The sequence below is a fragment of the Plasmodium gallinaceum genome (assembly GCF_900005855.1).
Source record: "Plasmodium gallinaceum strain 8A genome assembly, contig: PGAL8A_v1_87, whole genome shotgun sequence".
Classification (NCBI taxonomy): domain Eukaryota; phylum Apicomplexa; class Aconoidasida; order Haemosporida; family Plasmodiidae; genus Plasmodium; species Plasmodium gallinaceum.
This window is the reverse complement of record NW_021628251.1, coordinates 738,393-761,313: the sequence shown is the minus strand read 5'-3', so window position 1 is coordinate 761,313 and position 22,921 is coordinate 738,393. Positions and strand designations below refer to the sequence as shown.

Below are 22,921 nucleotides of genomic sequence, written 5' to 3'. Positions count from 1 at the left end.
ATAAAGGCAAAGTATATGAATATAATACCATAATAATTTTATTTTTCCATATATGTACTTTCATTAATGTTTGTTTTTTGCTTAATAGAAAAATGAAATTAATAAAACTTTATAAATAATAATTTATATAATGCATTTATTAAAACATATAAAAATATAATTTATTTTATATTATGATATTTTTCAAGTCAATCCCATTAATATGTAAAATATAAATAATGTAATTTAAAAAATATATTCAATGAATGTTTTATAAAAATAATTATAAGAAATAGTTAGGAAGCAAAAATCACCTTTAAAAAAAAATATTAATAAAAATGTAGTATTTTATTTTGAATGAAATGATGATATTATGCCTTGTAATTGAAAATTGAAAAATTATCAAATTTAAAAGAATTCAAATTATATGAATTTAAGTCTTACGAGTTGTTAATTATTTGTTATAAAAAAATAGTTCATAAAAAATAATTTTTCATTATTTTTAAATTTTAATAATGTATAAAAAAATGAAAATTTTTTAAAGTAAAATGAATAAATAAAATTCAAAAATAGCTAAGTACAACGAAAGCTATATATGCATGGAAAATTTTCAAATAAAATATTTTTAATTTTTTTTTTTTTTTATATATATTTTTATTTTTAAAAAAAATCAATCGCACTAATAGTAAAATTGCAATATTTTTATATATGGAACTCACTATTTCATGTGCATGCATAACGTAATAAATATAATATATACATTATATGAAAAAAAAAAAAAAAAAAAAAATGAGTTACCATAATGATATTTTTTTTGCATATACATATAATATGAATATAACAGCTATGCTGTCCGGCTATGTCCGTGCAAGTGCGGATTTAGCTGTAACTTTCGAGGGGCAGCACTCTTGTGCAGATAAATGGGATACTATTAAGTTTATGAGAATTTCAATATTATATATGTTCCCGTCTATCACAAGACATCAGTTACTGAGCATATTTTGCTGGAAAGGGAATATGCTGAAGTAATGATGAATCATGAACCGCCTCAGGCTGGAAACAGAGCAGGGTAAGTGGTCGCTGATGTACGGTGTGAAGATTACGGTTGAACATTAAGATATTTCAGAATTCTCGTAAACGTAATATGTACACCATTTCTCCACCAACAATCAGAAAAAATACATCATGCCAAAATTACCACGAAGAAACAATTCCCTGTAAATTTTTTCAATAATTCCCAAATTACAAAATAAAAAAGGAAAATAAGAGAAAATACTGACTTTATAGCTTAAAAAAATTTAAACTCTCATACCAAAAAATTATAGTAAATATTTCAATATTATAACAAAATTATTTGTAAATAAAATTTAATTTTTAGTTTCTTTTTTTTATATAAATTTTATACAAAACAGGAAATTACGTTTGTAAACATTAAAAAATTCATAGTAATTTATATTTAAGAAATAAAAATTATCAATGCAAATATAAAAAAAAAATAATAACATTTCTTATTTTTTATAAATAAAAAATGATTCATTACTTGGAATAACGTTATTTTTTATAAATAAAAAATGACTCATTACTTGGAATAACATTTTTTATTTTTTATTTTTCATTTTGTATAAATAAAAATATGACTCTTTTTAATAGCATCTGTTTTTATAAAAAAAAATCACTAATCACTTAAAATTTCTTTCTATAAAAAGAAATGACTCATCACTTGGGGTTCCCGAGCGGTCTCCCACCTCAGTACTATCCAAGCCTAACAGTGCTTAACTTCAGAGTTCTGATGGGATCTGGTGTGGCCACTGTAGTATGAACGAGTCAATATATATTGCTTTCGTTGAAATTATATTCATAAACTAATTAAATATATAAATTTTTATATTAAAATAATAAAATATTACTAAAAATAATATAAATAAATTACATTCATTAAAAAAAATTCCTACATCATGCATATATACAATATGCATAGATAAAATAAAATATAAAATATTACTTATATATAAAAAATATATAACAATAAAAAATCATTAATAAAATAAAATAATCTCTTATATTTACAAAACAATAATAGGCTAAAGTACCATTTAAAGTTAGTGATTTTACTAATAAAAATAATATACAATAAGTATATAAAAATAAAAAAAAAATTATATATGTTCATTTATTCTTTTAAAAATCAATTATGCAAAATTTTTATAATAATAAATTTCTTTAACATAAACTTCTGTTTAAAAATTTTATAAAAAAAAATATACTACTTGAATTTGCCGATTGGTTTACCACGTCAATACTATTTAAAAATGGCAATGCTTAACTTCAGAATTCTAATGGTATATAAATATATTTTCACTTTATTTTAATATAGTAATTTTTCGAATATAATAATTAAAAAAAAAAAATTTAAATAAATGCCATTATATATAAAAAAATGACTCATCACTTGGGGTTCCCGAGCGGTCTCCCACCTCAGTACTATCCAAGCCTAACAGTGCTTAACTTCAGAGTTCTGATGGGATCTGGTGTGGCCACTGTAGTATGAACGAGTCTATAAAAATTGTATTTAGTATATTTCATATTCTAAATTTATATTATAAATATTAAAATAATATTAAAGCATGCTTTTCTAAAAAATATTTTAAATTAACAATGTACCATATTAATGAGAAATTACAATAAATTTATTATCTCTAATTATGATTTTTTAAAAAATAAGTGAATTTTATATTTAAAGTAATTCTTAATTTAAAATAGAAAAATATATATCATGTAAAATCAAATATATGCTAAATTTAAAAGAAATATTACATCTTTTTTTTATTGCTAGAATGTCATAAATTATAAAATGGAAAAAATATGCCTGATTATTATTTTTATTATTGTATCTTGTGAATATTTTTTTTAAAAAAAAATGTTATATAAAAAAAAGTAAAATTATTTTTCATGTAGAGATTAAATTTAACTTTCTATTAATATATTTAAAATATTTATTATAGATATAATTTTAATAAAATAATTAAAAAGAATTGTTATATTTTTAATATACCTTTTATTAAAAAAATTATTTTTAATAAAATTTTCCTATATAATTATATTTTATAAAAAATTAATATAATTAAAAAGATTTTTTTATTTAAGTCTTTATTTAATAAAATTCTCACGTTCTTCATATTATTACTAGACTATAAAATCATCAGATTTTAATGGTATGTATTTTCTTCGATGTAAGATTTTGATATTTTTTATATTTATTGAGAATTAAAAACACTCAAATATAATATATTATAGTTTAATGAAATGTAATATACTATATTACGAAATTAAGCCATATATATTTGAAAAATTTATTAAATATAAATTTAAATTTTTTCTATGAGAAATCCTTTATTTTAATGATATGCAAATCTATAATATGTTACATTAAACTTGTGCCATCTATATTATGCAACATTTAATTATAAAATTATTTATTATATAATTTAATAATTATATTATTTACATATTATATAATAAAATAAAGGAATTCCAAAATAACTAAATAATATAAACAAATCATTACTTGCCATTCCCGAGTGGTCGCCCATCTCAGTACTATTCAAGCCTATCAGTGCTTAACTTCAGAGTTCAGATGGGATCTGGTGTTTCCACTGTAATTTGAACGATTTAATTATTATAATTATTTAAAATACCTGTATAATAATAATTATATATATATAAAATAAAAATATTAAAAGTGCAAAAACTCATTACTTAGGGTTCCCGAGCGGTCTCCCACCTCAGTACTAACCAAGCCTAACAGTGCTTAACTTCAGAGTTCTGATGGGATCTGGTGTGACCACTGTAGTTTGAACGAGTTAATAACATATTCTATATAATTATTTATAATAAATAATTATGTTTAGTAAAAAAATTAATTTAAAAAATGCCAAATAAAAAAATGACTCATCACTTGGGGTTCCCGAGCGGTCTCCCACCTCAGTACTATCCAAGCCTAACAGTGCTTAACTTCAGAGTTCTGATGGGATCTGGTGTGGCCACTGTAGTATGAACGAGTCATTATAAATTTTATTTTTTCAAAATATTATATAAATTATATTTCTAAAAATGACTTTTATAACTCTTATTTAAAAAAAAAAAAAAAAAAAAAGTATAATTTTTACAATAAAATTGAAGCAGGAATGATAATATATTTTAATCATATAAAAAGATATATTTTTAAATTATATATTTATTTAATTATATATTATTTTAAAATGTATTGAAAATAGTATATAAAACTTGACAAATATATAATTTATACATAAAATAATTCTTTTTGTCAGCAAATTACTTTTAACGAGTATACTTTAGTGCTAAATTTATTTTTTATTTTAAAAATACTTTCCTACTTTATAAGAATATTATTTTTCATAAAATATTGAATGTTTCTATTTTAATTTAAATTGTATTAAAGAAATTGTACATATCTTCAATAAAGAAATAAAATAAAAATCATTTTAATTAACGAAATTTATACATTTATAATATATATCGTTTATTATATACGAGCATTTACAGAAAATATAATATGCATAATACGTATAATTTGTTTATAAAGAAAATAACGACATATATTTAAATTTATCTATTTTTTGAGAATTATTAAATCACGTCGTACCTTGTAATTTTCATATTAGAAAAAAATTATATTTTTCTATGACATTATTATTATTTTTTTCTTAGATATAATTATTAGCGTTTATGAAATTATATAATATTTTAATTAATAAGCATATACAAACAATTTGTTTTTATAATATTAATTATTTTCTTTTTGATGACAACAATGAATTTCCAAAATACTTGTATTTTTTTCTAATTGATTATTATATTATTTGTTTCATTATCTTCTATTTATTTCAATAAACTTCAATTTTTTGAAATTTTCTTTTTTTTTTTTTTGAAAAAAAAATTAATGTATCAATATAATTTAAATTGTAATATTACACTTAAAATTGTTATATAAAACTATAAAAAATACTATAAAATTATAACATAAAATAAATTTTATTTTCTTTAATGTGAGATATAAGAATATTAAGGAATTCACATTTAATGTATTTTTACACATAAAAAAAATAAAATATAAATTTCCAAAATTTAAAATTCCAAAAGGTTCATACAATAAAATTTTTATAGTATTTCTATTTAAATAATTATTTTTTTCAATATTTAATTCTGTAATATTATTATTATAATATTTGCTATTGTAAGTAATAAATAATAATTTATCACATCAAAAATCTCTTTTTAATTTAATTCATTTTAATAAATTTCTCTATATTAAAATATTTCTATTTTCTTATTAAAAATGCGTGGGCTACTCCGGGAATCGAACCCGGGACCTCTCCCACCCTAAGAGAGAATCATACCACTAGACTAAGTAGCCTTAATCATATATTTATTCGTTAATCTTTTTATATATTACAATTTTATATATTGAAGATTTTATTATATTTGTATTAGTAAATATACATTATATATATTAATTATACAGTATTAAATATTAAGTATAAAAAATGTACTTCCTAAATATAAAAAATATAAATAAAGATACAAGTTTCATTACAAATATATGAACAAAATGACATAATAGTATTTACTAAAAATTTTTTAAAAATATATGTAGAACATTATATAACAGAAAAAATTAAATTATGAATAATATAAATAAATTATCAAAATTTTTGTTTTATTTGCAAGTTAAATTATTTTTTAAAAAATTTTTTAGTAAATATTAACATTACCACAAAACGTATGTAAAATAAAAAAAAAAAATTCTTCATAAAAACCTTTAAAATTTATAATTATATGCTTTTATTTCATTTTTATTTTTATTTTTCCTTCATATTTACATTAATAAAATTTCAATTCAACTACGTATAACTTAATAATCATGTTTTATTGATTATATCTTTATAATAATGAATTTATATTTAAAAATGAGGTATTATAAATATTTATATATTGTATTTACAATATTTATTATATCAGACAATTCAATTTTTACTTATACATCATAGAATAATGCATTTTGTAGACTTATCAGAAATCTAATAAAACAATCATAATATATAAATATGATATGTAAATGAATAATTAAATTTAATTTTTAAAGTATTTACATGTAAATAAAGTCATTCATACTGACTTAATGTTATATCTCAAAATGCTATACATGAAGCTCTGAAATATTTAAACAAGTAAATTTTTCTATATTTACAGGAGTTTTATTATATTTTGTGTTTTAATAAGATATATTGGTGAAATTTTTTTTTTTCCTTTAATAGAGTTGTTATAGTGAAAAAAATGATTATAAAAAAACATTTGAAAAGTAAAACATAAAATAAAAGTGGATTCTTTACAATTAACTAAAAAAAAAGAAATTTATATAATATAAACAAAACCAAATAAAGAAATTTTTTAAGATAATGAAAAATTAATACAAGTATTATTTTAATCAATATAATTCTATGATAGTATTAGTTTTGAGAAAATACTTTATTTGCAAACTCTTCCATAGGTATCATCTTTTTATCATATGGATCAATAAATTTCTTGAAATTTATCAAATCTTCATCACATAAAATGTCACTCATTGTCATAACTAAATGAATCGTTGTATCTATTGCCAAAGTACCATCGTTTTTTTTATCAAATTTTTTTATAGTATTTATAAATTGCTCTTCTGGAGTTAGTGTCCCTAAATGTTTCTTCGCAATTTGAACATATTCTCCTAATGAATATTTCATATTGTTTTTTTCTTCTATCATAGAATAATCGAATGGAACTCCAATGAACCTTAAGGCATACATCAATTCATTAAGCGATATAGAACCATCAAAATCTTTATCTATTAATAGGAAAGATTCCCTAATTATTGCATCAGTTTTGGACATTTTGTTAAAATTAATAATTTCTTATATAATAATACAAGTTTAAAAAACAAAAAAATAAATATTTTTATAAATATTAATATATTACATGAAAAAATACTGTAGACGAAAAGACAAGAAAAAAAAACTATGAAAATTAATTAAATTAATCTTGTCAATCCTTAAAATGCAAAAAAAAAAAATATAAACAAATATGCTTTTAACTTTTTCGATGCAATATCTTTAAAAATTTATATCTTCTTTTTTAATTTAAATGTAACATAAAAAAAAAGTTTTTGAAATTTTTTCATATACATAAATTTGAAGGATGCATAAATTATATTCAATATGGCTTTAATATTCACAATATATATATATTTTTTTTTTCTTGATGTTGTATTTATAAGCTAAAAAAATTTAAGTTGTATTAGACAATTCTTCAAATTTATTGTTCAAATTTCTTGAATTAAATCTTTTTCGCATTTTTCAACGGATTCCTGTATGAATGTTCATGAAAAAAAAAAAAAAAAAAAAAATAGCTAATATTATCAATTTTTTTTCAAGTAGCCATATAATTTAATAAAACTTTTTTTTATTAAAAAAAATTAAGTGTTATCAATAATTCTAAATCACTAAAATTTTTTATTAATAGGTATATCAACAATGTTTTATTTATAATATTATTTCATTTAAATCTATATATATATATATTTAAGTACTCTTTTCAAATACTATTTTTTTGCTTACTTTATCTATAACTTCAGATACTGTAATATTCATATCTTTAAGCTTGCTATCACATAAATTTTCATTGCACACATCAAATATTCCCATTGATACATCTATAATAAAAATGTCAAATGATGAAAAATTATTTTTCGTTTGTATAAAATATGAAAAATATATATAATTTAAAAGTATACCCATGACAACACAAGTTTTTTCATTATTATCGTCTGGAGGATTAAGCATATCCTTATCAATTCTTACACTTTCTGAATCCATATTGTTTAAATCTTGGTTGGACTTTTCAATTTTAACTAAAAATTCTCTATATTTTTCTGTAGAAAAATTATTTATTAAGCTTCTGTCAATATTTGGCTTTTCAGCGTTAATTTTTTTTCTTGAATAAAATTCTTCTGTTTCATCATCATATTTTTCATTACACAAAAATAATTTATTTGAATTACTTTCGTTAAATTGATCATCTAATAAACTTCCTCTTAGTATTTTATTGCTTCTTGTCCCTTTATTATCATCATCGTTTTGATTTTCATTCATATTTTTATGTTATAAAAAAGATATAATAAAATTAATTAGCTTGTTATATGTTAAATTAAAATCCTACTTTTCCTTCTTTAATTTATCTTTGGAAAATATGCTAGTAATTTTCACTTCCCTTTAAAATAAAATAAATTTTATTTATATATATTTAATAAAGGAGTAACATGAATTCACATCCTTAAAATTATAAACATCATGATTGCATGTATTTAAATATACATTAATGAAAAACACATAAATTATAAAGATGTACTTGAATGAGAGAGAATTAATTTTTTTTTTAAAAAAATGTTCTGACAATATAATCGATAAAAATACTTATAAAAAGTAATTTAAACCTTTTTTTATTTTTTTTTCTTATGTAAAAATATTTTTATTTATGGGAGAAAGATATAAAACATAATAAATTCCCAAGTTCAAAGCTTAGAAGATATATATGCAAACAAAAGTTATATGCATCTTTATATAAATGCTATTTAAAAGTTAAAATATATATATACTCTAAACTATCTGCATGAATAATGTGGATATTTCAATAAAATAAAGAACCTTTTTAATTAATAGAGTGTATAAATTTTATAATAAAAAAAAATAATTTAATTATTATGCATTTAATTATTACAGAAGTATTTAAATATACTTACTTTTTGTAATAAAACTTTTAGCATGCATCAAAATTTTGATATGATCTTAAGTAAAAAATAGTGGTAATTCAAAAAATAAAATACTTGAAAATAACTTAAAATTAAAAAATTGAAATATGCATAGTTATAATTCCAACCTAAAAAAAGTATCATTTTTCTCAATTTTTCTTATCTTTTGACTTTTTAAAGTGAAAAATTAAAGATACAAAAAAAAATTTCATTTATTTTTATCACTGTGCTTAATAGTATGATTTGCTCTTTTTTTTTTTTTTTTTTAATGTCTCATTAACCTTTTCTCATTAAAAAATGAGATACCTGATTAGAGGAATAATGTATAACACATTTGTTATTTTTTCATTTGTTGCTCTTAGTTTTATTATACTTGTTTAGAAGTTTTTCTTTTTTGCTTAATTCTATATTACTCTTGTGTGTAATAACAAAGTATTTCTTCATAATAGAATTAACTATTTTATTTAATTAACTTTATATCTTAAATTACAATAATAATAAATGTCGAATGAATAATTCAATAAACATTATTTAAGGAATGTTTTGAATAAATTAAATATTTCATCCTACACAATCAAGGTTGTTATGTCTTTTAAGTATTACACAACTGTGTTTTTATAATGCACAACTAAATTATTAAGGAGAAAAATTAACTAAATATATTATTTTTTAGTTTTATTATTTCTTTATTTTTTGCATTCACATGCTAAATGACTGTAAATTTATATGTTTTTACATGCTAAATGTTGGTAGTATCATTTTTCACATGCTAAATAATGATAAAATAGTACAAAAACACATGCTAAATGTAAATGAAGGTATATTCATATATAGTTTTCACAATTTTAATCGAATAAGTCGACAAGCAAAAATATAAGTTATCTATACAATAATATATACATTATAGAATATGCAATTTTTGATATATGTTTTTTAATTATTATTTTATTTTCTCTAATTTATTATGGAGATTACTGTATTCAAGTATCAACTTTCGACAATAAAGAATAATTATATAGATGCTAGAACTTCTTACAACTTAAAATAAAAACACTTAATTTTTACATATTTATGTAAATATGTGTAAAAAATTATGTTATAAATCAGTATGTAAAGAAAATTTCATATATATGCATTAACTTTTTTCTTTTATTAATGTATGAAAAATTTTTACTATTTTTCATATACACTTTTTTTAATTAGAACTATACTCATTATACAATAGAAATCTTTATTTTAAAAATATTTACTTTATAATTTTCTTTAATTTTTTTAATTCTCTTTTATATATGTTAAAATAAATACAAGATAACAATAAAAAAAGAATTTTACTTTTAATTAAAAAAATTTTCTTTGTCTCTTTTGTATGTTAAAAGATGAACATAATTTTTTTTTATTTATTAGGTTTATTATGCCTTCTATATAATAATATATTTTGTATTGAAAATAAAAATGAACTTTACATTTTAGAAGGACATAATAATTTAACTGAATTACTTGCATTAATAGCATGCGATGAGCACAGAGATATTTATTCTGAAGATGAATGTGACTTACTCAACAATTTAAGCAGAAGAAAAACAGTTACAAAAGAAGAATTATTAAGGACTTTAAATATATTAGAAGAGAAATGTAAGAATATTCTCCATGATTCAGAAAAAGATAAGCTTGAAAGATTAATTGATAAAATTAAAGACGCATTGAAAAAAAATAATTTCATTATCAAAGATGATAAAGAAAGAAAAAAAAAAACATTAAATAAAAGCACTCTCTTATTAAAACTAGAGAATTCTTTGAAAAAAAAAGATCTTGCTAATTTTAAAAAAGTTAGCGATCTTATTAAATTAAGAAATTTATATTTACATCAAAATTATAGAATATGTAGTTCTTCTAATGAAAAGCTATTGCTAGGCATTCCTAGAAAGCTGCATGTAACAGATTGGAGTGTGAAAACTATAAATCTTCCATTATCCTTTAGGATTACAAATCAGATAAGTACACCAGAATCCTTTTGTTCTAATACGGCATGTGTGCCATTGCAATACGATAAATCTGTAAAACTATTTAAGCCTTTACTTGATTTTAATTTAGAACAATTAGAAAATGACTTGAAGTCTCAGTTGAAGACTTATGAAGAATCAAAAAAAGAAATTTCTTTTCTGATAAGAGAAAAAAATGAATTAAAAAGAGTTTCGTTAGATATACCTTCCAGCAGAATGCCACAACCTCAACCCAATGATGAATTAAAAGAATCGTTAGAAGAAGGAGATAAAATTCTTACTTATGTAATTAGTAAAAGATTAAAAGGAGCTTCGAGTGATTACACATTTAGTATTCCAAATAAAGATTTTATACATTTTTCAGCAAAAAAAATTAAAAAGACAATACAAATCCCAAAAAAACAGTCGAAAGACATATCCTCAAAGAAATCTAGAAACAAAGTTATAATTAATGTTAAATCTCCAATAAAAATGAAAAATAATTCTTTAAAAAAAAGAAAAGCAAAGAAATCAAGGAAAAATAATAATAATTACCATATATTTATAAAAGGAATCACACAGAAACAACCTAAATGTTTCACAAAAGTATATGATATCCCAATTAAAAAAAAAACAGTAATTAAACCAGTCACAAATAATAAATTTGTAAAAAAGGTAATAATTAAAAAAGTTATACAGGAAGTACCTGTTGTTAAAGAAGTAATAAAAGAAATACAACCTGAACCTAAAGAACCTCATGTTCAAAATTGTCCACAACATACTAAAAATAAATGCGGTGATTATTTTTACGCTATTCCATTGATTAAATTTTATCATCCAAGTGGCAGTATACATTGCTTATCGTGTTCTCAGTATGAAAAAAATTCACCTTGTAATTGTGCTTTGGATGAAAATTTTATCAAACTTAAGTATGGTCAAAATTGCATGATGTGCATACCTACTAGTGTCATTAACCATTGTTTCTGCAACATGAATAATTCAAAGCAATCAATAGAAAAATCTCCCAAGCAACCATCAGATACACCATGTGCATACAGCAATAGTTGCTCACATAAAAATTTTCCTAGTAATTATACACCTAAAAATAATAACGTTTTTTCAACTTCTTCAAAACATACTTCAAGTTATAATAGTAAATTAGAAAGAATTTGTGAAGAAAAATATAATTCCAAATTGGTTCAAAAATTTTATGTATATAATTCATCAAAAAAAAAAATTTTTGGAAAGCAACTATCAAAATTTACTACATCAGGTAATTCGCAGAACAACTATGTATATTCTACCGAAAATAGTGATGAGGAAGAAAGTAATGGTTTAGATGATGATGAAGTATATAACGCAAAAGATAATAATGACGAAGAAGATAATGATGAAGAAGATAGTGATAAAGAAAACGATGAAGAGGATAATGAAGAAGATAATAATGAAGAAAAAGATAATGATGAAGATAATAATGAAGAAGATAATGATGAAGATAATAATGAAGATAATGATGAGGATGATAATGAAGATAATGATGAAGAAGATAATGATGAAGAAGATAATGATGAAGAAGATAATGATGAAGATGATAATGATGAGGAAGATAATGATGAAGAAGATAATGATCAAGAAAATGATGATGAAGAAGATAATAATGAAGAAGATAATAATGAAGGAGATGATAAAGAAAATGAGGAAGGCAAAAATATAAGTGATAATAATGTAGATTTTAGTAGTGGATGTCCATATAAAAATTTTGTAATGTATAAGGATAAACATGATGAAAATGGGGAAAATGAAGTCACTAATAATTTAAGAGAGGATTCAAGAGAATTTATAGATGAAAGTCATGAAATTGAAGATGAATATTCCTTAGATGCAAATGATGATAACGAATTTATAGCGTTTAATGAATCGTTGGAATATAATAATAATATGCAAAATTTAAAAAAAAATTATTATAATACAATTCATAGAAAAGGTTATTACTTAAATTACGATGAAAATGAATACTTTCTTATTAAATTAAGATTTATATATAAAACTTCATTCTTTACAAGTACAAAAAAAGAAGTAAATGCTTATTTAAAAACACCTGAAATAGGTATTAACTATAATAAACAAAGAATACTTTATTTGATTAGTAAATTCTTTAGTAAATCATTTAAACATGTAAATTATAAAATAAATAAGTCAAAGGTGCATATGTTTCCTATATTTAAAAATTCAAGAATTCAAAGCTATGATTTAGATTTTGGTAAGATAAAAAGTAAGTATGCCATATCTTTAAATATGTTTAAACGTTCAGTTTTTGATTTAGTAAATAACGCAATTTATTTCATTAGTCCTGATGGAAACTATATATTATTAGAAGATGTAATAAAGAGAGTACAAGATAAAACACAAAGGAGAAATTATAATTTTATTAAAATAAAACCAAAGTTGTATCATTATTTTATAAGTAACAAACAAGAAAATTATACAACACAAGGCAATGATGATACAGAAAGTGAGGCTACAGATGTATTTGACGAAGAAACTACACAAGAAGAGATTAAAAAAGATGATATAGAAGAAAACAAAATTAATGATACTTCAATCCTTAAAGCGTTATCCGACTATGATAATGTGCTATCACAAGAGGATATAAAAATGATCAATGAGTATAATAAAAATGTAATAATTGATAAAAAAAATATTAATGGAGAAGAAATAACAGAAATAACAATTAAAAAAGATGAAAGCATTTTTGAAAAGGAGATAGTAGAAGAAAACATTGATGGATATGAATCTATAACTATTGATAGTGATGAAAGTATTGAAGATGTTAATGAAACAGCAAAAAAATATATAAATGAGTATTTCAGTATACATAATATGCCTATACATTACATTGAAAACTTTAAGATTTCTAAAAATGTAATTTACATATCTTCTGATGTAAATAGCGATTTGAATATGCTTAAAATGAGTATTATAGGTATGTGCAATATTATTGATAGTTCTATTGATGATTTCAGGCTTTGTTTAGCTAATAAAGAAACTGATGTTTATGATTATAATGAATGCATTGATATACCAGAATCCATAAATAATATCCAAGAATTAAACAATTATAGCAAATCGTTAAATATGAAAATAGTAATTGCTCCATTAAATATGAAATACATTAATATAATACCTAGAAGTTTCGATTATTTATATAATTCAAATGAATACATTCATCCCTCAAAAATTTATGAAGAAGAAAAAGAAAAAGATAAGGAAAAAGAAAAAGAAGGAAGAGACTTATATGAAGAAGATGATGAAGGAAATCTTGTTTTAAAAGAAGTAAAAATTAAAAAAGATAAACAGTCCTCACTTAAAAATGATAAATTAAATGATAATATAAGAATATCAGGAACTTCATTAGAATCAAGTGAAAGAAATAATGAGCAAAATTATGATGTTTCTACTAGTTTTGACAATGAAGAAGTTATAGAATATGAAAATAAAGAAATATCTATACTTGAAGACGAAGAACTTTATAAAACGAATAGTTTCTATAAACATTTTGAATTATATATAGACAATCCAAACAGAAAAATTGATATATTAAATGCTCCTATATTAAAAGTATATACTTTTGAATTATTTATTGCTGATATTATGAACAAAACAATGCATGTTCCTTCTATTTTCACTAGCCCTCATTCATACAAGAAGGGTTTACGTGTAATAGATACTTATTTGTATTTTGACTATTATACATTTAACAAAAATACAAATGCTATAAATTCATTAACGTTTGAAAAGAATATTCCATTATATGAGGTATTAAAAGAACTTAAATCAAGAAACGAAGGGTTAATGATTAAAAATAAAGATAGTGAAGAAGGTTTGAGTGTAGATAATCTAAGAGATATGAAAATCCCATCAAAAATAAATTTGGCTGATTCAAGATACATACACTTTGAAATACCAATATTTTATTTGGATGAAGATTCAAATTTTTTTCAAGATAAAATTATTTTAAGGAATATTCCAGAGACACTTACCATAAATGAGTTATGCAGTTCTATAAAAAATATAATTAATGAAACTTTAATTTCATTTAAACTTAATCTATTAGAAGATTTACATATATATACAATAAGAAATAATAAATGGGAAAACGTATTAGACAAATCATTAGTATATGACTTAAAAACGAATAATCAAGACATATTTACTATATTTATTAACCATAAATTTTTAACTAAAAATGATTTTCAAATATTATCTAATATATCAATTGATTTTGTAGATAATAGTATGTATGCTAAAAAATTAGATATATATATAGAATATCATCTCAATCCTTATACTTTATATAATGTACCGATAAATATGTCTTCTAAAAACATTAAATGTCTATTTTTAAATTACACGGATGCAATTTTAACAGATTCTTTCTTAAATGAATTTTATTTTACCTACAACAAAAAGAATATATCTGAATCAAATGGTGAATTAAAAAATACTGAAAATGTAAAAGATGAAGACATACATGTATATGAAGGCACTGAAAGTGTAAATAATGAAAAAATACCATTTGTATATTTATTAAGTATGATTACCAAATTTTATAAAGTTAAATTAAATTCAACTATAATGGTAAGTAGTTTAATTGCCAATTTATATGAACTATGTGGAAAGAGCTCTAACGAACATGCTTTACTAGATGTAATAAGATCATCAAAAACTAAAAAAAATATTGAATTAACTTTGTATAACAATTCTAAAAAAATATTAGTTAAAAATGTACCTTCAAATTTGTTACTATGGCAATTTATCAATGTTTTGATGAGAGGTTCATTTAATATTCCCATTGAAGATAAAGACAAATTATACAACTTATTTACATTAGTTCCAGATGTTAAAGAAGGATCAAAATATTATGATTATTTTTTTTTATCACGCCCTGGATATACTGTTGAAGAAGCAATAAAATCAATACAAGAAGATAATTTATATTTAGTAAAAGCGTACCCTGAAGAATTAAATCACATAAGTGATAGTGAACATTTTAATAATTATTCAAGTTTTAGACTTGATTCATTACCGTCTGTCATAGATTTTGAAAATCCTAATATATGCTTAAGTTTCTATACTAATTATAATAATGAAAATAAAATAACTTACATAAGAAATATTCCTTTGAACACATCTATAGACACAATATTCAAATCAATTCTTTTAAATATGTATTCTTATTGGGGAAAACTACCAGAAGAAGAAAAAATAAAATTTTCTCTTTTTATCAATAATAATGAAATAAAAAATTTCAGGGATTATTTAAAATCTGAAGAAACTCCACATATTCGTACATTACTCTCTTTGAATGAAAACCCTAATAATAATATTTCTATGATAAAACATATTGATTTGCACAAGTATGAATTAGAATCAGGAATAATTTCAGAAGAGGAGTTAGGAAGAATAAAATTATATGATTCTCTTCTAAGAGAAGTTCTATTAAACAATTATATTGACTATAATAATATTGACCTAAAGGGTTACAAGATTGATGTTTATGTATACGATGGAATTTCTTATAAACCAACATTCATTCATAATGTACCATTAAATGCTACTAACAAAGATATAATTAACTTTTTATTAAATAAATCAAATCATATTAATAATAAACAACTTATTGATCAATTCCTTTTACTAAATAAAGAATCATTTGATTTATTGAAGCTTAATAAACCAATAAGAAAGAATGTAGTTTTTTTAAAGGAACTAATACAATTCAATTCTTTAGAAGAACCTAAATTATATTTGGTACACAGACTTTTATTTAATCCTTTAGATAATTTATTCCAAAATATAGTTGAAAAAAGTTACGATTTTAAGTCTGAAAATGCATCAGTCTCTACTGTAAAAGAGGAAAGAGGAAAATTAAGTATAAATGTAAATTTAAATAACAGAAGATATATATTAACTGTTTTAAATATCCCTTATAGTATGTGTATAATTCAATTCTTAAGATACGCTATTGGATATCAAAGACAATGGATATACAAATTTGTAAAATTATATATAATAAAAGGTGATGAAAAACACGTATTAAATGATAATAATGATACTATAACATATGGTAGGACAGTTAGTGAAATATTTGAAATATGCAAAACATATAATAATTGTACCATACACATTGATGTAAATTATAAAAATGAAGTAAATTATGAAATACCAACCTATGATAATATAAATGAATATGAAGCTTATGGTTCTACGAACTTCGAAAATACTAAAATGAAAAATATTATATTAAATGAATTAAGTAAAAAAATAATTGAAGATGAAATTCAAAATAAAAACATAGATTTATCTACATTATGTTTTGAATACAACGCTGGTATACATGAAAAGACTATTTTTGGTTCTTCAAGAATTTGTAATATTCCTAGAGAATATACAGTAGGTAATGTATTAAGTTATATTAAAAAAAGGTTATTAGAAGATGCAAAAATAAAAATTACTAAAGATCTACAAATAATGATTATTATTAATAAGAAATATGTATCTGTTCCAAGTAATTTAAATATTGTTTATGCAATTCATTATCTTTTCAACAATACACCATCTATAGTTTGTGACTCAGATGATGGGTTGTTTAATATTGTTCACTTAACTTTATATAAAACATTTATTGATATGAAAAATAATACATTTGTTAAAAGGGATATAGAAATGCATTTGAAAAAAGGTAATTATATAGAAAATATTAATTTCAAACATGTACCAATCAACATAACAGAAGATGATTTAATAACTTATTTATTGAGACATTTAACAAAAAGCTCAGAAGTTACACAATTTATGAGAGATAATACTTCTATATGCTTATATCCTCGATGTGATCCCATATATATTCATCATAAGAAAAAGCAAATTGCATTTATACCCTCTTTAGTTTATCATAATGTTTTAAAAAATATATATTATATAACAACAGTAGAAGCTTACGAAAATTTTTATGCTAGACTTAGTCACAAAGAGTATAATTTTGAGAAATCCCAAATCTTTAAGAATACAAATGTAAATAGAACAGGAATAAATGAAGTTGTAAACATTGATATAAATATTCATTTAACTAATATTTATAAAAGTGTTCGTGTAAGAAATCTAAATATTAATATAACAATAGAAGATTTATTATCAAAAATATTTAAATTTATAACAACAAGAAAGTATAATTGGAATGAATTATTTACATTTGTTGGTAGCACTTCAAAAGACAATATACTTAAAAAAGTAAGCAAAAGTGAAGAACCTCAATTATTCAGAGATTGTTTAAATGCAGAAGAAAACTTAACATTTATTTTTACATCTCATGATAATGAGATACATGACTACTTCATATCTAAACTAGCATATTTACCAGCATTAATAAATTACCAAACTAATTATGTAACCTTAAATAGTACTATAAATGGATTTGAAAACAAAAATACAACTTTGCATGCCTTCCCTGATTATTTAACCTCCAAAACTATGCTTACAATATTACAATATAGTTTTTTTAAGTTAATAGGTAAAACTTATTTAAATGTTTTCGGTTGTTCTTATGATAATAATTTGGATGCTACAATTGAAGATACGTCTGTAGAAGGGGAAGAAAATGGTGGATTAGTAAAAACATTGAAAGATGACAATGACAAGCAACAAATGAAATTCATCTTAAGGGTAAATAAAAATGAAAAAAAAAAATTAGATACAATAAAAGATTTAGTTAATGTTGAAATAAACATAGGATGCCAAGCATTAAATAATGCAGAAGATATGGAAGAATGTCTTGACTTGCTTTCTTCTCTAAATAATTCTTCCATATTTTGGAGAAATGGGATATTAGGTTTTATGGCAAATTCCATAACTATACGTGATACTTATAATAATAGCTTAGTTTTACCAAATGTCGATTTTCAGATAAACGAAAAAATATTATTACAAAATGTATTATATGACATTGACTTATCACCGTATTTATATAAATTATTCTATTTATCACATATTGATAAAAAGTGTAATACTTATGAAAAATTTTTAAAAAATAGTGTACCACATATTCAATGTTTATTATCATATGGTTTTAACATATACTTTGATTTACAACATGACAGTAAATTAGAAAGCTATGATGGTTTTAAAACAGAAAATGACTCTTTTGATATAACTCAAATACATTCTTTCTCAAATTTGCTTGAACAACATTTTGTTGAATTGACTTTACATAACGATGATGGAACCTATGTTATTATAAAAAATGTCTACAGAGATATGACTGTTGGCACCTTTTTAAATGACCTGTCTAAAGCAAGATTTCATATTCATGGACTAAGATATAACGAAACTTATATCTTTTATAAACTTGTATATTTAGTTAATGATGAAATAAATGATATATCTACTGAAGATTCGATAGCAAAAGTAAATGATATTGTACTAAAATTTTCAAAATCAAATATTATTTTAAAAGTTGTTAAAAACAATAATGTAAAATCTTATTTCCCAAATATGTATTTAAGTCCATATCCTTCGGTAATTGATTTAAGCCAAAATAACTTTCAAGTTTCTATATTTTTACCTTCAAAAAATTTACTTCATAATGATTTATTAAGAGAGCAAGTTGTGCCGAGCATTATTATTAATAATGTCCCTTCTACAACCCTCATTTCATCTTTAAAAGAACTTTTGCAATATTTAATAGAGGAATTCTTAGAAAATGCAGGAATTTCTGAAAATTTAAATATTGATAAATCTAAGTTTGATATCAAATTTTTAGTTTTTAACTTTAATCCTTTCACAAAAAAAACTCAAGAAATTAATTCGAATATATTAAATAATTTATCAATTACTAACTTTTATAACATTTATATTAATGGAGATTTAGTACTTCAGTTAGATAGTCTAAAACAAGTTAGTCCTGATTTATATAATGAATTTATAAATCATTTTTCAAAAGTAGTAATTGATTTTTCTAATAGAAAAGTTCAATTGAAGCAATCCCAATAAAATTGAATTTTGCTCTAAAAGATTCTGATTTCATTCTTACTTAAAAAAAAAAAAAAAAAAAAAAAAATGACTTTTATTTAATACTTTTATCTTCATATTATTGTGGTGTTTTATTATTTTTTTGATTTTCTTTTTTTTTTTATTATTTTTCATCTTTTACTTTTTATTTAAAAGAATTATTAAAAAAAACGATTTAATCACTAAAAACCTTTTTCATAACTTATTATGTAGTTATAAGATTATGTAACATTTCTTTAATAAATATGTTTCAAACCATTATGTAAAAAATATAATTTCATAAATAATAGAATTATATAACACGTACTTTTTCATAGTAATGTTTGTGCAGTCTGCTTTAATGAAACACCCTTGTAATTACTCTATTATTTAAAAAATAAGAATAAAGCCTTATTCATAGTAAAAATACTAATTTTATTTAATTTTATAATAAATGAATTTAAAAAAAGAATCAAAACATAAATAAATTTAAAAAAAAAAATTCTCTATTTTTTTTTAAAAAAATTAATTTTCACTTTTTATAGTGATATAGTAGTTGCACTGTTTTTATTTTCTTTGATATTATATAAAGAAAAAAATATATCATTTAAAATTATAATCTTAGTAATAAGAAAATAATAAGTTAAATGTATTTTTACTAATAAATAAATATGTATAAATGGCAAATACTTATCTTTTAACAATGATTTTATTAAATGGAAAAAATATAGATTAAATTATCGAAGTTAATAAATTTTTTTTTTTTTTTTTTTTTTTATTGTGAATTAGAAAAAAATTAAAAAAAAAAAAATTAAGAAAAAAAAGAAAATTTTTTAAAAAGAATCAAAAATTTATTTTTAAACTTTTACATATTTATACTTTTTTTTTCTATAAGAATGGTAACAACTAAAATAATATTATTTTTGTATAAGATAAAAATTATAAGAAAAAATTGTCTTTATTTTTATAGTGGAGTTTTACGAATTTTAATAATATATGGGGAAGGGACTTTTTAAATATATCTGATCCATTCACAGAAGAATATACGTGTTATCCAGTTTCTTTTATTGGGAAAGATGATATGGAGAATGGAAATAAAAGTACTGATATTTTATATTAAAAAACAATATATTTATTCTTTAGATATATATATATATATATATATATATATATATATATGAAAAGAAAAACAAATAATAAATTCAAGAAAATTTTAATTTCTTATTTATTGATTAAAAAGATATTTGAAAAAAAGTATTGTTTTTTTTAAAACATTTTAATTTTTTATTTTCTATCCCTTTTACGCAGTAATACTTCCACAAACAGCTTTAAATGCATTAGCTAGAAGGCATATATCATGGCCAATGTTATTTGAAGTTTCTAATCCAATTACTGTAAGTATATGTATTAACAGTAATAATATATAAAAATTAACAAGAATAAAAATATAATAAAATAGAAATATATTAGATATTATTAATGAATATATTTTAAATAGGAAAATATATATATTTTTTCTCAAAGTATGTATTTTTTAAATAACTATGATTTATTGATATCAAATAAATTTGAACTTTATTTCAAAAATATACAATAGGAAAAAAAAACTCATAGTGGAGTTCTTGAATTTATATCTGATGAGGGAACCTGTCATATGCCATATTGGGTGAGAAAGAAAAAAAAAAAATAAAAGGACATGTAACCAATTAAAATTTGTTTATGAGAAAAAAAAATTTATTTCTACTAAGAAAGTATCATTCTTTAGTATTAAAAAAAAAAAAAATAAATAAATAAATAAATTTATTATATATATAGATGATGCAACAATTACAATTAAAAGAAGGAGACATTGTTAGAGTTAAGAGTGTTAGTTTGCCTAAAGGAACATTTGTTAAGCTAAAACCATGCTCTAAGGATTTTATGGAATTATCTAATCATAGAGCTGTGTACATTATATGTTTTATAATTACGCACATATATATATATATAATATATTAGATATATTAAAAAATAAATTAATTATATAAAATTTTTTTTTTTTTTTTATTTTTCAGTCTAGAAACAGCTTTAAGGAATTATGCTACGTTAACAGTAGGTGACAATATTGTAATTCACTATTTAGGAAAAACTTACGAAATAAAAATTGTGGTACATTTTCATTCCTTATTATATATATACGAATTTTTATATTCATCTACTAATGTTTTATATATAAATATATATTTTTTTTTAATAAGGATTTAAAACCAGCTTTTGCTTGTACTATAATTGAAACTGATGTCGAAGTAGAATTTCAAGAACCTTTAGACTACAATGAAAGTTATTGAATATTCAATTTTTTTTTTTTTTTTTTCATAGATTTACACATTTTTTTTCAATTTTTTATTAATGTTATTTTTTAGATATACAATCAGTAGAAGAAACTTTACCAAATGAAGAAAGCGTAAAAAAAAAAAAAAAAAAAAATACTTGAATACATTACTTGTGTATATTAAATTCATTTAATTCCTATATAACAAATTTTGATTTTTCTTATACAAAATTTGAAATAATATACATATATATTTTAGTAAAATAAAAATAAATATGAGAACTTATATTTAAATTATTTAGAAGTTTAAAGGAAAAGGACAAAGAACAGATGGAAAAGCATGTAAAAATATCAAAAAAGAAAATAGCAAACCTAAGATTATTGAAAATAAAGAACCATGGAAAGACAAATTAGTCGGAGGAGTCAGAGTAATAAATTGAAAAATAAAACAATTTTTAAAATGGAAAAAATAAAATGAATATTTACAAAAATGAAGGGAAAAAATATTTTCAAATATTTACATATCATTTAAATAAAAAAAATAAAATATTTAAAAAAAAAGTTAGTACTTTTTAAAAATAAACAATTTTTATTTTATTTTTGTATTTAGACTAAATGCATTGAATATGACGAATTGCTAAAAAAGGGTCACATTCCAGGTATAGTAGGGAAATTCAAAGAGCGTAAAAATTAAGTTTTTTTTTTTTTTTTTTAATATATATTTATTTTTACAACTCTATATTAATATTG

General features: G+C 20.9%; 4 protein-coding genes and 7 non-coding genes across 11 annotated transcripts; 3 read left to right on the top strand and 8 right to left on the bottom strand.

Annotated features, from left to right (window-relative positions):
- Nucleotides 1–822: 822 nt before the first annotated feature.
- Nucleotides 823–1,123, top strand: PGAL8A_00290600. The gene has a single exon (XR_003699214.1).
- A 564-nt stretch (nucleotides 1,124–1,687) lies between these two features.
- PGAL8A_00290500 lies at nucleotides 1,688–1,806 on the bottom strand. Its single transcript, XR_003699213.1, has one exon. It is a non-coding gene; the product is annotated as a 5S ribosomal RNA (ribosomal RNA).
- Nucleotides 1,807–2,416: 610 nt separating this feature from the next.
- Nucleotides 2,417–2,535, bottom strand: PGAL8A_00290400. The gene has a single exon (XR_003699212.1). It is a non-coding gene; the product is annotated as a 5S ribosomal RNA (ribosomal RNA).
- Nucleotides 2,536–3,533: 998 nt separating this feature from the next.
- On the bottom strand, nucleotides 3,534–3,647 carry PGAL8A_00290300. Its single transcript, XR_003699211.1, has one exon. It is a non-coding gene; the product is annotated as a 5S ribosomal RNA (ribosomal RNA).
- A 77-nt stretch (nucleotides 3,648–3,724) lies between these two features.
- On the bottom strand, nucleotides 3,725–3,841 carry PGAL8A_00290200. The gene has a single exon (XR_003699210.1). It is a non-coding gene; the product is annotated as a 5S ribosomal RNA (ribosomal RNA).
- Nucleotides 3,842–3,922: 81 nt separating this feature from the next.
- Nucleotides 3,923–4,042, bottom strand: PGAL8A_00290100. Its single transcript, XR_003699209.1, has one exon. It is a non-coding gene; the product is annotated as a 5S ribosomal RNA (ribosomal RNA).
- Nucleotides 4,043–5,341: 1,299 nt separating this feature from the next.
- On the bottom strand, nucleotides 5,342–5,413 carry PGAL8A_00290000. The gene has a single exon. It is a non-coding gene; the product is annotated as a tRNA-Pro (tRNA).
- Nucleotides 5,414–6,506: 1,093 nt separating this feature from the next.
- Nucleotides 6,507–6,923, bottom strand: PGAL8A_00289900 (calmodulin, putative; the record flags this gene model as incomplete). Its single annotated transcript, XM_028671904.1, has 1 exon — nucleotides 6,507–6,923. The coding sequence occupies one exon, from the start codon at nucleotides 6,921–6,923 to the stop codon at nucleotides 6,507–6,509; it is 417 nt and encodes a 138-aa protein (XP_028528510.1).
- A 428-nt stretch (nucleotides 6,924–7,351) lies between these two features.
- Nucleotides 7,352–8,180, bottom strand: PGAL8A_00289800 (conserved Plasmodium protein, unknown function; the record flags this gene model as incomplete). The annotated part of the gene is made up of 3 exons (XM_028671903.1): nucleotides 7,352–7,396; nucleotides 7,647–7,741; nucleotides 7,823–8,180. 3 exons carry the CDS (start codon nucleotides 8,178–8,180, stop codon nucleotides 7,352–7,354), a joined length of 498 nt encoding a protein of 165 aa, XP_028528509.1.
- A 2,032-nt stretch (nucleotides 8,181–10,212) lies between these two features.
- On the top strand, nucleotides 10,213–19,863 carry LISP1 (liver specific protein 1, putative; the record flags this gene model as incomplete). Its single annotated transcript, XM_028671902.1, has 1 exon — nucleotides 10,213–19,863. One exon carries the CDS (start codon nucleotides 10,213–10,215, stop codon nucleotides 19,861–19,863), a length of 9,651 nt encoding a protein of 3,216 aa, XP_028528508.1.
- An 893-nt stretch (nucleotides 19,864–20,756) lies between these two features.
- Nucleotides 20,757–22,865, top strand: UFD1 (ubiquitin fusion degradation protein UFD1, putative; the record flags this gene model as incomplete). The annotated part of the gene is made up of 10 exons (XM_028671901.1): nucleotides 20,757–20,759; nucleotides 20,831–20,960; nucleotides 21,169–21,254; nucleotides 21,458–21,526; nucleotides 21,676–21,806; nucleotides 21,915–22,008; nucleotides 22,098–22,179; nucleotides 22,263–22,303; nucleotides 22,474–22,599; nucleotides 22,782–22,865. 10 exons carry the CDS (start codon nucleotides 20,757–20,759, stop codon nucleotides 22,863–22,865), a joined length of 846 nt encoding a protein of 281 aa, XP_028528507.1.
- Between the last annotated feature and the right edge of the window lie 56 nt (nucleotides 22,866–22,921).